Here is a 14,602-nt window from a genome sequence, read left to right as displayed (position 1 = left end):
TTTTTTGTTTGTCTGTTTGTTTGAGACAGGATTTCTCTATGTAGCCCTGACTATCCTGGAACTCAGATTCACCTGTCTCTGCCTCCCAAATGCTGGGAATAAAGGTGTGCACCACCACCACCACCACCCAGCCAGTACAATGCTTTCAATCTAGTTCCTTACTGGTAATCATTTAGACTGCTTCCTCTCTTCTATTTATTAATATACATGGAATGCTGCAATGGGCATATCTTTAATTACTTTATGAGAACATAAATCCTGACACACTGGTCACATTCATTATATATACTGTTGTCTCTCAATTATTACACAAGTGTACCCTCCTCTACCAACCACGTAAGAGTTTCTGTGTACTCATTTAGTTAATCTTTAAAGAGCTTATCATTTGAAAATATCCCTTGTCAATTTAAATCTGCATTTATTTAATTTATATTTTTTATAAACTGTTCATTCACATCTATTGGTCACTTTCCTATTGAATGCTGGCTATATATAGTATGTGTTTCTTGGGTTTAAGTGCTTACAAATAAAAAATAGAAAAAATTAGCCCTTATGCATTATGTGAAAATTTCTCTTTTTTGTTTTTGTTTGTTGGTTAGTTGACACTCAGGAGGCAGAGGCAGGGGGATCTCTGAGTTCAAGATCAGCCCAGTCTACAGAGAGAGTTCCAGGACAGCCAGGGATACACAGAGAAACCTTGTCTCAAAAAACAAAAAAAGAAAAAAGAGACGGTTTCTTTTATTCTAAAGGCATAGAAAATTTTGTTCTTATGATCTCATTTTTTAATCTTCTGGTTCTTTCAGTCACTTAAAATGTGCTATCAGAAACAGAACACTACATTCTTTTTGTAATATCCCAGTAAATTAAGTAATTTCTCCTACTTCATCTTCTTTCTTTAAAAAAGTTATATACTTATACTCTCTCAAAGCAATTCAACAGAATTATTTTTATTAAAACGAAATGTCTCTTTTTTAAAAATGAGTAAAAGTACAACAAAGAAAAAAAAAAAAAAGGAGGCTCCAGCAATGTAGGTCAGCAGTAAAATGCCTTGCACAAAAGCAAGCTACCCAACTGACCATCAGTACTGGGGTGAGGGTGGAGGGAAACCTTTGCCCCCCAAACAGTTTTTTTTTTCTTTTTCCGAAACAGTTTTTAAACAAACATTATTCTAAACATCTCCCTAGGCATATATGTGGTCAAAGTAAAAGGCAGACATTAAAAAGGCTCTAAGAAAATAAGATATCACTTTAAAAATAAACTATATTAAGCTTAATTTTACTATATTAAGAAAAAAGGTTAACAACATCATAAGGTTAACAAGGATTTGGCAAGATTTACATCCGTTTCCAACTGTAAATAAGTAAGACAAAGAAAACTGGATAAATGCAAAGATTTACATCATTAAGAGAAAACAGACAAGTACTTATAGAAATTGATCAATCTCAAACACTTTTTGCAAAAACAAAAATTGTAAAAGAGGCAAGAGCATACTGAATGACATTTTTGTCAGAAAAAGTCTGTCTATCCAAGATTTAGTGTATGACTCTAATAATAACTCAAATCATAAAGTAAAATAACCTTAGGATTTTCAGGTTATCTTTCAATTTGTAGTTAAATAAAAGTATATTTTTGCATGTGTTTGAATTTGGCTCAGTGTGCTCCAAAGTCTTTCCAGCCACAAACATGACTCAAACAAGAGATCAAGTCAGTGATCACTTAGCCAGGCCTCCCATCCAAAAGCAGCAAGAGTGAATGGGGAAGAGGGGAACACATTTCCTACTCACACAGCACTGTCAAAAACAAAGAAATCTCCAAACATTTCAGGGTTCTCATAACTGCCCGTCAGTGTGTTTTAACTACTTACATTTTCAGACTAACATCTGTCAAGAAATTTGCTACAAAAACAGTAATTCCTAATAACAGACCTCACTCAAGTTTAGAATATTCATTTCTCCATTAAAAAAATAATCTAGAAACTGATGGACATATCCCAGGGCTCCTCTTAAGTGTCCATCCATGAATGGGTATGAACTTCAAACATTACCCAAGCATTTCCCACCGGGAACACCATGTGAGCCTATCCTTTCTCACACATTTTCCAAACTACTCACATCTAACATTTATTTAAAGCTCTCACTCTTCTGTTCACTTGAGACTTCAGCATGTCTAGACAGTTTAAGCAGTGAAGAAACCAGGGCTGTACATAGCATTTCCAGGTACTAGTGTTTCACATATTTATAAAAATATAAATGTTTCTAAACTCCTTTTTCTTCGGTGTTGGAGACTGAACCCAAAGGGCCTCAAGCGGGCCAAGCAAACCCTCTACACTAAGCTCTAACTTTTACTCTCCAGTATAATGTTGATGAAATTCAATACATTTGTGCTGGCTAGTTTTATGTCAATTTCTCACACAAGCTAGATTTATCTGGAAGAAGGGAACCTCAATTAAGAAAATGCCTCCATAAGATCCAGCTATAGGGCATTTTCTTAATTAGTGATTGATGGCGGAAGGCCCAACCAATTGTGGGTGGTTCTATCCCAGAGCTGGAGGTCCTGGGTTCTCTAAGAAAGCAGGCTGAGCAAGCCTAGAGGAACAAGCCAGTAAGCAGCACCCCTCCATGGCCTCTGCATCAGCTCCTGCCTCCAGGTTCCTGCCCTGTGTGAGTTCTTGCCCTGACTGCCATTGGTGATGAATAGTGATATGGAAGTGTAAGCCAAATAAACTTTCCTCCCTGAGTTGCTTTTTGGTCATGGTGTTTCATCATAGCAATAGTAACCCTAAATGAAGACAAAAACAACCTTTTTGTTTTTATTTTGACCTTTCTTACTGAAATCTATGTGGAGATAAACTTTCACCTCATAAAAGGAGTTCATTTTTTAACTTAATGAGTATCAGACATTTTAAAATAATCTATAAAAGGGAGGCTGGAGCTGGCTCTGTGGTTACGAGTGCTTGTTGTTCTTGCCAAGGATTGGGGTTCAGTTCAGTACCAATGCGGTGGCTCACAACTACCCATAACTCCAGTTCCAGACCTTCTTCTGACCTCAAGCACTGGGCATGCACATGATACACACATACATGCAAGCAGGGCATTCATACATATAAAGTAAACTAAGTAAACTTAAAAATAATTTTTTAAAAAATCTATAAAAACTAGTAAGTCTCTGCTTCATAATAACAGGTATTAACTAAACAATAGAAAAAAATAGGTAAACATGAAAGTCAATGCTCTTAAACCTCAACCTTTTTTTAAAGACACAAGTCTTTTAACCTAGGACTAAGACAATAAATATGAACTGAACATATGACAGTAATTTACATAAGAGAGAATAAGACAGAAGTACATTCCTCACAGTACTGGAAGTTAGGAAGCCCAGAGTCTAGGCATGTGCCCTGGTAAGGACTTCTGTTTCACTCTCATGGGCAGAGGGAAAGACCTTCTTTCATAAAGGCCTTAATTCCACTCATGAGGAACAAGCCCTCATGACCTCATCACATCCCTCCCCAATTCTAGGCCAGCAACTGAACCCAGGACCTCAGGCATGCTAGGCAACTTATTTTGGAGGCAACACATTTATTTGAACCCTAACAATAACTAGACATTTTAAAACTGCATTTGAAATAGACCACAGAACGAACTATCATTATAGCAAACGATATAGCAACTAAAAAGGAGTGGGAAAGGAAACTGTCCAAGAAACTGTAATTTTAAAAAAGAGTAAAGAAACAAGAATACATACAAAGAGAATGTGTAAGGTTTACTAAAATAAATTATAAATTCAATGTTAAGAAGTTTGACTACCAAAGATAGACTTGCCCAAAACTAGCTAAAGAAGTTGGGTCAGTCATTTTCTTTTAGATTTCTTTTTTTCAGCTTTAAAATATAGGAGAGCGATTATATTGTGCTCATTCATACTGCTCTAAAATGCTAATTATATAACAACATATTAAATAAAAGAAAGTGAAAATCTGACTGCTTCATTACCAATGTGCTCCACAGCTGCTACGGGCACACCACCACTTTTCTGACTTATTACTCATCAAACAGAAGCTGATTCAATTCTCTAGGCACAGTCTAGTACTAACCAGAAGGGACTAACTCCAATTTAGAGACAACCACTTTTAAATGACTAACGCCTGCTTCTCAGGCAGAATCATCATTACAAAACGCTGCACTGATCCAACTCTGCTAGCAACAATATAGGACAACTGAAAAAAGGGCATCACCAGTTACCAAGACAGTCATTAACACGGGAAGAATTAGGCAGTTTAACTACAGAGAAAGGTAAACACCAATGCTGACTGGAAGGAGAGTTTTAATGCAATTCTTCAAGCCAATCTACAGAGAATTCTATTAGTAAGGGCTCAGACCACCAATTACATTCTTTCTCTAGGCAAGAACACCAAAGCAAAATCATCTTTTCAAACTATGATGGCCACGTTAATAATTATACAAACGGAGCTTTTTGAGATCTACTACGTAAAACACTTTCTAATATCCTAAAACAAGTATTTCAGACCTCAAACAAGTTACAAACTTTAAGACAGAATCAAAAGAAATTCTCTACTTTTAAAGAATATTTTAACTCTATTCTGTATCTTATTATTAAGTATTTCCACAAAATATCCACCTTTAAAAAAATGCACAAGTTAATAAATTGATCACTAAAAAAATGACGTTGTGAAAACTGTCTCTTACCTCTATAGGAGGGCTAAGGCTGCTGGGCAATGTTTCTGAAGTCACAGTAGTGCTTGGAAGGCTGGCAATCTCCCAAGTATTCACAGGCTGAACTGGTTCAGACTGCTTTGAATGATCTACACATTTTGGATTATCAAGTAAGGTCACTTCATAAAATTCTTGAATATCTAGAGATGAAGAAAACAAAAATTTCAAAAGCATATATATCTCCTAAACTATGCAATGCTAAAACAACATAATTCAAAGGCAACGTCTTACTCTTAATTAGAAAAATAAGTTTACCACGTACTTTTTGTTGTTGTTGTTTTGTTTGTTGAGACAGGGTTTCTCTGTGTAGCCCTGGCTATCCTGAAACTCACTCTGTAGCCCAGTCTGGCTTCGAACTCTGAGATTTGTCTGCCTCTGCCTCCCAAGTGCTGGATTAAAGGCGTGCACCACCACCTCTCTCAGCTCAACTGCACACTTATACCAGCAGGTATATGTCACAGTTACATCGAACCCTGCAGGACACCGTGTGCAGTCCTAAGTATTTTACCCTTCAAAAGTCGGCACTCTGGAGATAGTTCACAGTTAAGAGTGCCCAGTGGTTAAGAGCGCCCAGTGCTCTTGCAGAGGACCTCAGCTGGGTTCCCAGCATCTACGTCAGCGAGGTCACTATTGCCTAAAACTCCAGCTCCATGGTATCCAATGCCCTATTGTAGTCTCTGAAGGCTCCTGCATGTTCATGTACACATCACTACACACAACACACACATTCACACAATTAAATTAAAACACATCTAAAAAGTTAAGGCCTCATGGATGGGAGAAGGAGCTCACAAGCCCACCTTAGCTGAAAAGCTACAGGCAGTTGACAAATGCTGGAAGGGGGAGAGGCAATTTTCTTTGAGGGTATGATAACTGTGAGGTTACCCATGTTCCCTCCAGTAGATGGCCCATACCCATGCACATAAAAGCAGCACTAATTAGACCCATTAGTCATTTTAAAAAACTGTATTGGACATGAAGGTAGGAAGTAGATATAGGGGCAGAGTGTAGGGGAATTGAAGGGGAAATTAAAGGACAGATCAAAGGGGAAATGAAAATACATTGTATACATACATGTATAAAATTTTCAAACAAAATGTATTTTTTAAAAAGTGCTGGGTTAAAAATCCTAAATCTTTTACCAGTTTGCTCCATGAACAAGATTACTAGTTCTCTGATATGTCTCACTGTAAACTATGTAAGAACTGTGCTAGTTATAAAGTGCTTAGGTTGTTAATACATAATGTACTCTTACTAAACAGTGGTTACTATCAATATTACAAATTGTTCAGGTGAATATTTTACATCTTTATCATCACTATTCAGACCAGGAATGTAAATCCTCAAGTGGTTTTAACTGTCCTTCTAACCAAAGTGAATATATTTTTTAAAAGTTAAGAAAAACCAAAGAACCAGGACATCTCCAACTCCTCTGGTCTGCATATCCAAGAGGAAGTGAGAAACAATCACTTAAAGGTATGACAAAACCCTGAAAGAAACGAAATAGAATAGCACAGCATAATATAAAAGATAAAATTGCTTTGCTCCAGTTAGAATTATGCAAACTTACTTAATATTAGCTCTGGCTACTCACACTGCTTAGTAACGATGAGTGACAATTACCTAATGTTTAGATTTCGCACTGTAAGTTCTTTAGTCATTTACTGGTATAATTTAGAAATCTTTTTTTTTTTTTTTTTATTTTTTTTTTTAGGTTTTTCGAGACAGGGTTTCTCTGTGTAGCTTTGCGCCTCTCCTAGAACTCACTTGGTAGCCCAGGCTGGCCTCGAACTCACAGAGATCCGCCTGGCTCTGCCTCCCAAGTGCTGGGATTAAAGGCGTGCGCCACCACCGCCCGGCAATTTAGAAATCTTTAAAGAGAGGGAATTATTTAATAGCCAATATGGGCATTATCCTATATAAACAATGAACAATAACTATTAGTAACATTCAGTGTAACTTTCACTTCTTGTTTCCTCCTATCTTTAAAGTGTCGTCGTGCCCTTTAAGACATCTCACTGGCAAGGAGACAGACAGCTCGGCAGGTGAAGGTGCTTGTCCCCAAGCCTGATGACCTCAGCTCAATTGCCAGGACCTCCATACAGAAGGAAGAACTGACACCCACAGTTGTCCTTCGATTTCCACACTCTAAAAACTGTGGCACATGTATACCCACACACAATTGTAATAAAAATTTTTTGAAAACCCACATCTCACAAGACAGTAGAGACAAAGTTGTTCTGTTTTCAGTTTTAATAAGTAGAATTAAAAAACTCCAAGTACTAATTAAAAAATAATGCTTGTACCCTGAAGATGAAATCAACCCATCTCATCAGCTGTTAAAATTGTTACTGGGCTGGAGAGATGGTTCCGTGGCTAAGACAGCTCTTGGAGATGACCAGGGTTTGGTTCCCAGTGCCCATGTAGCGTCCTAGGACAGTCCTCAACCCCAGATGCAGAGGATTCAGCATTCACCACCTTCCTTGTGGCCTCTCCTCACACCCCAGGCAAATAGATACAAGCTGATAAAACACTCTTACAAATAAAATGAAATCAGTTAAGTCTTTCCTTTTTTTAAGAATATTACCAGAGAAAATTGGATGTGAAAGAATTTTATGGACCAGAAATCACTGTATGGAAAACTGACACATAGCCATCATGAAGAAACCAAAAATTCAAAATCACTGTATCTCCTATAAGGTATCCACACCAAAATTAGTTAGTTTCAACCCCAATCAAATCTTCAGAACTAATTTCTTGTCCACAGGAAATACCCTGAAAGGAAGAACAAGTCAAAAAACAACCAAAAGTCAGCCATAAACAAGATCCCAACCTGACACCTAGCCTCTTCAGAAAGTCAAAGCCACGAGAGGGAAAAGGAGTCACTTCAACATAAGGACTGTTCTAATTTCCTACGAAAGAAGTAAAGACAGAGGACCAACTGCAGTGTGAGCCTTGACTACTGGTAATGTAGGGTTGGGGAGGCAGCTAGAAAAGGCAATGGGAGAAGTTGGGGAAACACCAACTGCTTTCCAGAACACTTCAGGGATAGCTGTAATACTTTTATAGAAGTGACTTATGGAGGGGGATTTATGAAGAATGTGTATTTTACACATGTGGCATATATATCTATATTTATATCTTACCCATATTCTCAATTAGTAGCACTTGCACATGATTATGTAATATACACGAGGTTCTATTATATTAGGCTTCCAAGAGCATTGAATGAGTATTGAAGAGTTATCAGTATCTAAGTAGACTATACTAGAGTAAAGCAAACTTCAAATTTTAAACTCCTATACGACCTTTTATCTTATAATTAACAAAGCACTGTTATAATACCAATGCAGTGAAAATCTGTACTAGTAATAACCTAAAAAACCAAACAAAACTTTCTGCAATGATAAAAATGAATTTGGCTGCATTATCCAAGCTTCAAGCTTTATATGGCTGGCTATTTAGCATCTGAAATGTTACTAGCGTGTTTAAGAACTGAATTTATAATTTTTGCAGACATAATAGCCACCTGGCTAGACACTACTGTAGAAATCTAGACTACTATACTTCTAGAGCAGTAACATTATATTTGACACGTATGATCAATGAATAAAGTGTGAATTTTTGGAAATTTTCACAGCATCTTGCTTATCAATTGAAGTCCTCAACTCTAGATCTTATATTCATCTATCAAGCAGCCCCTTTATATATGTATATATGTGTACACATATGTGCATGTATATATATGTGTATATATATATGTATAAAGGAGCTGTTTGAGAGATGAATATATATACATATATGTGTGGATATATAGAAAGTGTGTGTAAGTTAAACTGGCTTTTAAGATTTTTATTATTTTGTGCGTGCGTGTGTTGGGGGGGTATTTTGTCTGCATGTGTGTCTGTGCACATGCATGTGGTGCCCTCAGAGGCAAGAAGAGGGTGTCAGGTCTCCTGGGACTGGAATGAGAGACTGTTGCAGGTGTTGGGGTTGAGTCTGGGTCCTGTGGAAGAGCGGTCAGTTCTCTTCACTGCTGAGGCGCTGCCCCAGCTCCCTCAAACAGCCCCTCTAACTTGCTAATGTAAACTCCTATAACTGGAGCATAAAGTATCAATTCTCTTTCAACTGTATCAGGGTTAAAACAAGACAAGCTGAGGAAACACCACTTAGATTGGCTATTATAAAACAAAACGAGCCCAGCAGTGGTGGCGCACACCTTTAATCCCAGCACTCTGGAGGCAGAGGCAGGCGGATCTCTGTGAGTTCGAGGCCAGCCTGGTCTACAGAGCGAGACCCAGGACAGGCAAGGCTACACAGCCTATTTTGAAAAACCAAAACCAAAACAAAACAAAAATAGAAAGTACTAACAAGATATGAAAAAATATGAACCCTTCTTCACTGCTCATGAACTGAGAGTGTAAAATGTTAAAACTGTCACTGAAAATGATCTTAAGGCACAGAACTTCTGTGTGATCCGGTAATTCCACCTCCTAGTATACATACAGAGAAAAAAGATAGGAAAGGAAGAGAGGAGGAACTGACCCAGATTAACAGATCTGTATACATCTGTATACCAATGGTTAGTTACTACATCATAAAAACTGAAAGGTAAAAATTCAACTAGCCTTCTAGTGAAACAAGCTAGACATAAAAAGACAAATACTATATTTCATTTATATGAAGTACCCAGAATATCAAATTCAGACACAAAAAGTGAAATCACTAGAGTAGAGAGAAGGGAGGCTGAGGATAGGGAATTACTGCATTTTAACAGGCGTGATCTAGATGGTTTTTTGTTTGTTGTTGAGACATAATGATTGCTCAAAAGAGAAGTTCAGTTTCAGTTGAAAATAATTAAAAATTAGGGTGCTAAATTTTATATTATGTATACTTTCCCACAATAAAAATATCAGAAGAGTTCTAGTATCCTAGATAAACAACGTTAAGGCTTGATAATGAGGAGGAGGAGGAAGGCTACGAAATGCTCTCCCGCAGACATGGCATGGCTATGGCACACGTGAACAACTGCAGGTGCAGACGCAGGGCTTGTCAAGGCCAGCCTATGAACAGTCACAGATGGGAAGGGGCTCATGGGGCCACGCCTTGAGGAGCGCGGGGAGACAGGAAGTCACTGTCCTTGATGACACAGCCACTGTTAAACTGCCCGTGCTTTAGTGGTAAACTTCATGCCCAGGCCCTTGGAAGTGATCCTGGTTAACAGTGGTAGGTCACAAAGCAAACCAACCAACCATCAGCAGTTCACAGCCATCTGTAACTCTAAACCCAAGGGATCTGATGCCCTCTCTGGACTCTGTGGGCACCAGGCATGCAATGGTACATATATGTGCAGTCAAAATACCCATGCACATAAAAATAACAATAAATTATAAATAATATTTTTAAACCCAACAACAGACGTGTCTTTGAACGAATGAGAAAACGAAGGGAAAGGTAGGGTGTAACTCAGTGGCAGAGCACTTGCCTAGCATATACAAAGCCCTCAGTTTAATTACTATGTGTATAGGTAGATATACATAAACATGTAACATGATTTGTTACACACTTAGAAGTTATTTTAATACAGAGTAAACTGCTGTATTTTAAAACACAAATTTATTATGCTCACCCATCTTTTTAGAATTAGTAAACTCAGGTTTACAGAAAGAATTTAGGGTTACAGAGTAACTGAACAGCGGCAAGCAGTCTCCACGTCCTCCCCTTCTCAACTACTGACCTCTGACGTTAGGATATGCTGCACGCGTTCAAACTGACATTTATGTGCCGTTCACTGTCATCTGAGGACCAGTTTACATCAGCATTCACTTTGTGTTGTACACTGAGTTAATATGTACACTTGTTGTTCTGACACATTAATCCATTATTGTGACACCATATACAGCATTTCACTGCCTTAAACATCTGTGTGCTCAACTATTCAAATTTCCTCTAGTCCTCAAAGGCTGGAAACTGCTCATCTTTTTGCTACCTCTCTAGTTTTAGGAAATCTTCCATATCCTATCTTACCTTATACATTACATTGACAAAACCTTTTGAAGAGCATTTCATGACAAAAGTCTCAAATGCATTCCTCCTTTCTCACCAAATAATGTAGTTTTAGGAACTGATCCCAAACACACAGTCTTTGGAGACCGACTTCTTCCCCTTGGCAGTACATGTGAAGTCTCCTGTCTTTCTTGTGGCTTGTTAAGTTTTATCTCTTTATTGCTAACACTCTAATACTCCATATTATATGGTTCTACTGTATTATTTGCTTAACCATTCAAGAACACCTTGACTACTAAATTTTACTAATTATTAATAAAGCTGCTATAAATAATACACAGAGTGTTTTTTTTTTTTAATCTTCTTCATGGAGAAGCTCTTACCATGGAGCTACATCCCCAACACCTAGATTTTATTCTGTGTGTTGTTTTAAGGAAACGCATGGTTTCCAAGGTGTTCAGTCCATGGTCACCTGGCTGTGTTTCTGGGCCTGTTGTAGAACACTAATGGGTGTGGGAGTGTGTAGCAGAAACTATTAATGGTGGACAGGAACACAAGAAAAGGGGCTATGTGAGCGTTTGTAGTGGACATGTTTTCAACTCGTCTGAGGAAATACCAAGGAGCCTACGTAACTGCTGGGTAATCTGGTGTTAACAGTTTTGAAGAAACTGCCTGAAGAGTCTTCTGACGCGGCTGTGTTGTTCTATATGCCTCCTGGCAGTGTGTGTCACGCACATCCTCGCCATCATTAAATCTTATCAGTGCCATGATATGCTTTCTATCTACGCTTTCATTTGCTTGGTTCTGAGACACAATTTCGCTCTGTAGCCCAGGCTGCTGTAAACTCAAATCGTCATTGGCTTCAACCTTTTTTTTTCTGGTGGGGAAGTTCATTTTTTGAGACAGGGTTTCTCTGTGTAGCCCTGGCTGTCCTGAACTCACTCTGTAGGGCTGGTCTGAACTCACAAAGATCTGCCTGCCTCAGGCATGTGCCACTACTGCCCGGCTACACACTGGCTTGAACTTTGATCCTACTGACTCAGTTTAGTCACTTTCCTTGGCAGTGCCCTATAGTACTTGATGATTTTAATATATTTTTTTATTTTAATATATTTACTTGCTATTTCTGATTACTGTAGGGAGATATTTGCATCTTCTGCTCATTTCTAGTGGGTTTTTTCTGTCAAATCTTACATGGCTTTTGTGTTAAGTGCCAGTCTTCTGTCAGATTAATGTGTCACAAATATTTTCTTACTGGTTGTGACTTGTCAGTATTTTTCCACCAAATAAAACACTTTTTCATAGATTAAGAATGTTCTGTGTTATGTTAAATTATTGCATATTCTTAGGCATATGTTCAGACTCTTCTTGAGCCTGACCTAATACTAGCCTTAGTTCTTAGCTTGAGAAACATTAAATGATTTGTGAGGTGTTTCTGTTTAGGATGACACGGGTTATCACCCAAAACAGTAAAGTTTCTTTTTCTATTTGAAAATGTCCATCCTTCTATTTCTTACTCTCCTGCCTCAGCTCTCTACCTTTGGGGCTATTTCCGAAATGCTGTACTTCCTCTTCCAGTGTCAGCAAACTATGAAAGTAACAAAGGCAATGAAAATCTTTTACAGAAAGACTTCTGAAATAAGTGACTTGATTTCCACAGACAACTTTCAGGGATCGGTGTTACAAGCATCTTTACTTACACAGCCATCCCAACCTCTAAAAATGTTTTTGATATTTTTTGAATGGATATGAATGATTTTGCTGATTCTTAAAACTCATTCAATGTCTTTAAGCTTTTAATTTTTTTTTTTCATTCATATGTTCAAGCTATTTGTGACCTTCTGATCTAGAGCTTTGTTTAGGAACTACACTTGCAGGAACCAGTTTAGTCTAAAATCAGGGAGAGCACTTTCAGACTATGAATGGAAAGTACGACTACAATGTGGTAAGACAGATCCAGGAGATTCCAGTAAGGTTTTCAATTATGATTCATTTAAGCGTGCCATTTCCTCTAAGACATATTTTAGCATTCCTGCATATTCTTCTATAGTTTTTTCTGCTAATGTAACACCATTTTCACAGAAAAATATTTTCAGAGTAATAAACAAAAATGTAATGTTATTTTAATTATATTAGTTAAGCATATCTGGGTGAGCCGTCTGCAGCACCTTCAAGGAAGTTTGGAATCATTCTCAATCTGTAAGTATCAATCATTCTTACCATTGTACTCACTTATTTTCTTTACATTTTCAAAGTAAAAATTCAAATAAATGGTACCTAGGTTTACTGAAGGACTGTTACTTTACACTGGTTAGTAAATGTGGCAATTTCTGAGAAAACTGTACTGAGAGAGACAACTTTTGAAGAATTAATTATAATTTATTTACTTTTCTATAGTTAAATGTTTTCACAGTGTATATATAAAATTATGAGCAGTCCCTATTGACAATGAATATTAAAACACATGAATAGACTAGAACTGAGAAAAAAAATTAACGTGGTCAATTTAATTGTTAAGTTTCTGGTGATGTAACCTTTACCTTGCTTGAACAACTTCCCTTTCAATTTTTTTCAAAATTTGAATACATATTTAGTCATAAAAATTTAAATATATAATTAAGTTGTTATAGTATCGTAAACCATAGCCATCACACATTTATTAAAATACACCTTTTTAGTGCGTGTGTGTTGTACATAAATATATGTGTGTAGCTAGGGATTAAACACACAGAATGCTTTTTAGAAGTCTTGAACGTAGGTGAATGCTTTCCTAAACGATGGAGATAATCTTGGGGATTAGAATATAAAGAACAGTCCTTCCTGGTATGATACCACAAGCAGAAAACAACTACCTGTCTACTGATAAATCTAACCATAAGTAAACATGAGTTTTTAAAATCCAAGTTTAAAAACACGTAACAAACAAGGGTAGTTATTTGTGATTCACCTACCAACATAGTTGATATGCCTGGTGTTAATTTTATAGTAAGGAAAATAGTAATATAGTAATTTAAGGGAAAAGAGTAGGAGGAAGTACAATGACATGAACAGATAATTCAGAAATTAAAATAAAACATCAAAATAATATATCCCATAAATCAGGAGATACTAAAAGATATATAATATTTTATATTATTGAAGGCAAACTAGTCATTCTTCTATATACTGCCTAAAATATTATATTGATATAACATTAGTAAGAGTAGTTCACAAATTACAAGAAAAGCCTTAAAATGTACACCCCTTTTCACCTAGTAATTAGCATCTGACAATTTATCTTATGGCTATAATAAAGAATACAAAACAACAACAACCCACACATGTATGGGTGATGTGCACACTTGTATGCCTATGAATACAATGTTTATCAACTCATAAAAAATTAATTTAAAAACCTTGTTCCTGAAAGACCATTAACAGAAAAATCTACGTTATGTAAACAGTCATCTAAGATGGCAGAAATCTGGTATGGAAAGAAATCTGTTGATAAATTTTAGGAAAAATAAAAATAATTATGTATGGTGCAGAGAAGTTACACATTTATACAAATTCAACTGCAGTATCCCAACACACTCAAAAGCAATTCTACCTGTCAACCCACCACGTAACACACTCAGAAGACTGCTCCCTCTAATAGCCTTGGCTCTCATGTGCCTCTTACAGTGTGAGCTTCCTGCTGTATCTCACTACAGAGTGTGATTCTTTAATTCTTTTTTTTTTTTTTTTTATTTTTTTTTTTTTTTTGGTTTTTTCGAGACAGGGTTTCTCTGTGTAGCTTTGCGCCTTTCCTGGAACTCACTTGGTAGCCCAGGCTGGCCTCGAACTCACAAAGATCCGCCTGCCTCTGCCTCCCGAGTGCTGGGATTAAA

The 14,602-nt window shown here is 37.0% G+C and overlaps 1 protein-coding gene across 12 annotated transcripts in view; it reads right to left on the bottom strand.

Moving 5' to 3' along the window:
* The window catches only part of Dlg1 (discs large MAGUK scaffold protein 1), a 206,914-nt gene that overhangs the window by 181,039 nt on the left and 11,273 nt on the right, over window positions 1-14,602 (bottom strand). For all 12 annotated transcript variants that reach the window (XM_076548687.1, XM_076548686.1, XM_076548689.1 and 9 more), the window contains exon 4: window positions 4,701-4,867. In XM_076548687.1, coding sequence (XP_076404802.1) covers window positions 4,701-4,867 — 167 coding nt within the window. The remainder of the gene's footprint in view (window positions 1-4,700; window positions 4,868-14,602) is intronic.

Source organism: Peromyscus maniculatus, chromosome 12, assembly GCF_049852395.1.
Source record: "Peromyscus maniculatus bairdii isolate BWxNUB_F1_BW_parent chromosome 12, HU_Pman_BW_mat_3.1, whole genome shotgun sequence".
Classification (NCBI taxonomy): domain Eukaryota; kingdom Metazoa; phylum Chordata; class Mammalia; order Rodentia; family Cricetidae; genus Peromyscus; species Peromyscus maniculatus.
This window is presented reverse-complemented; position numbering and strand designations above follow the sequence as displayed.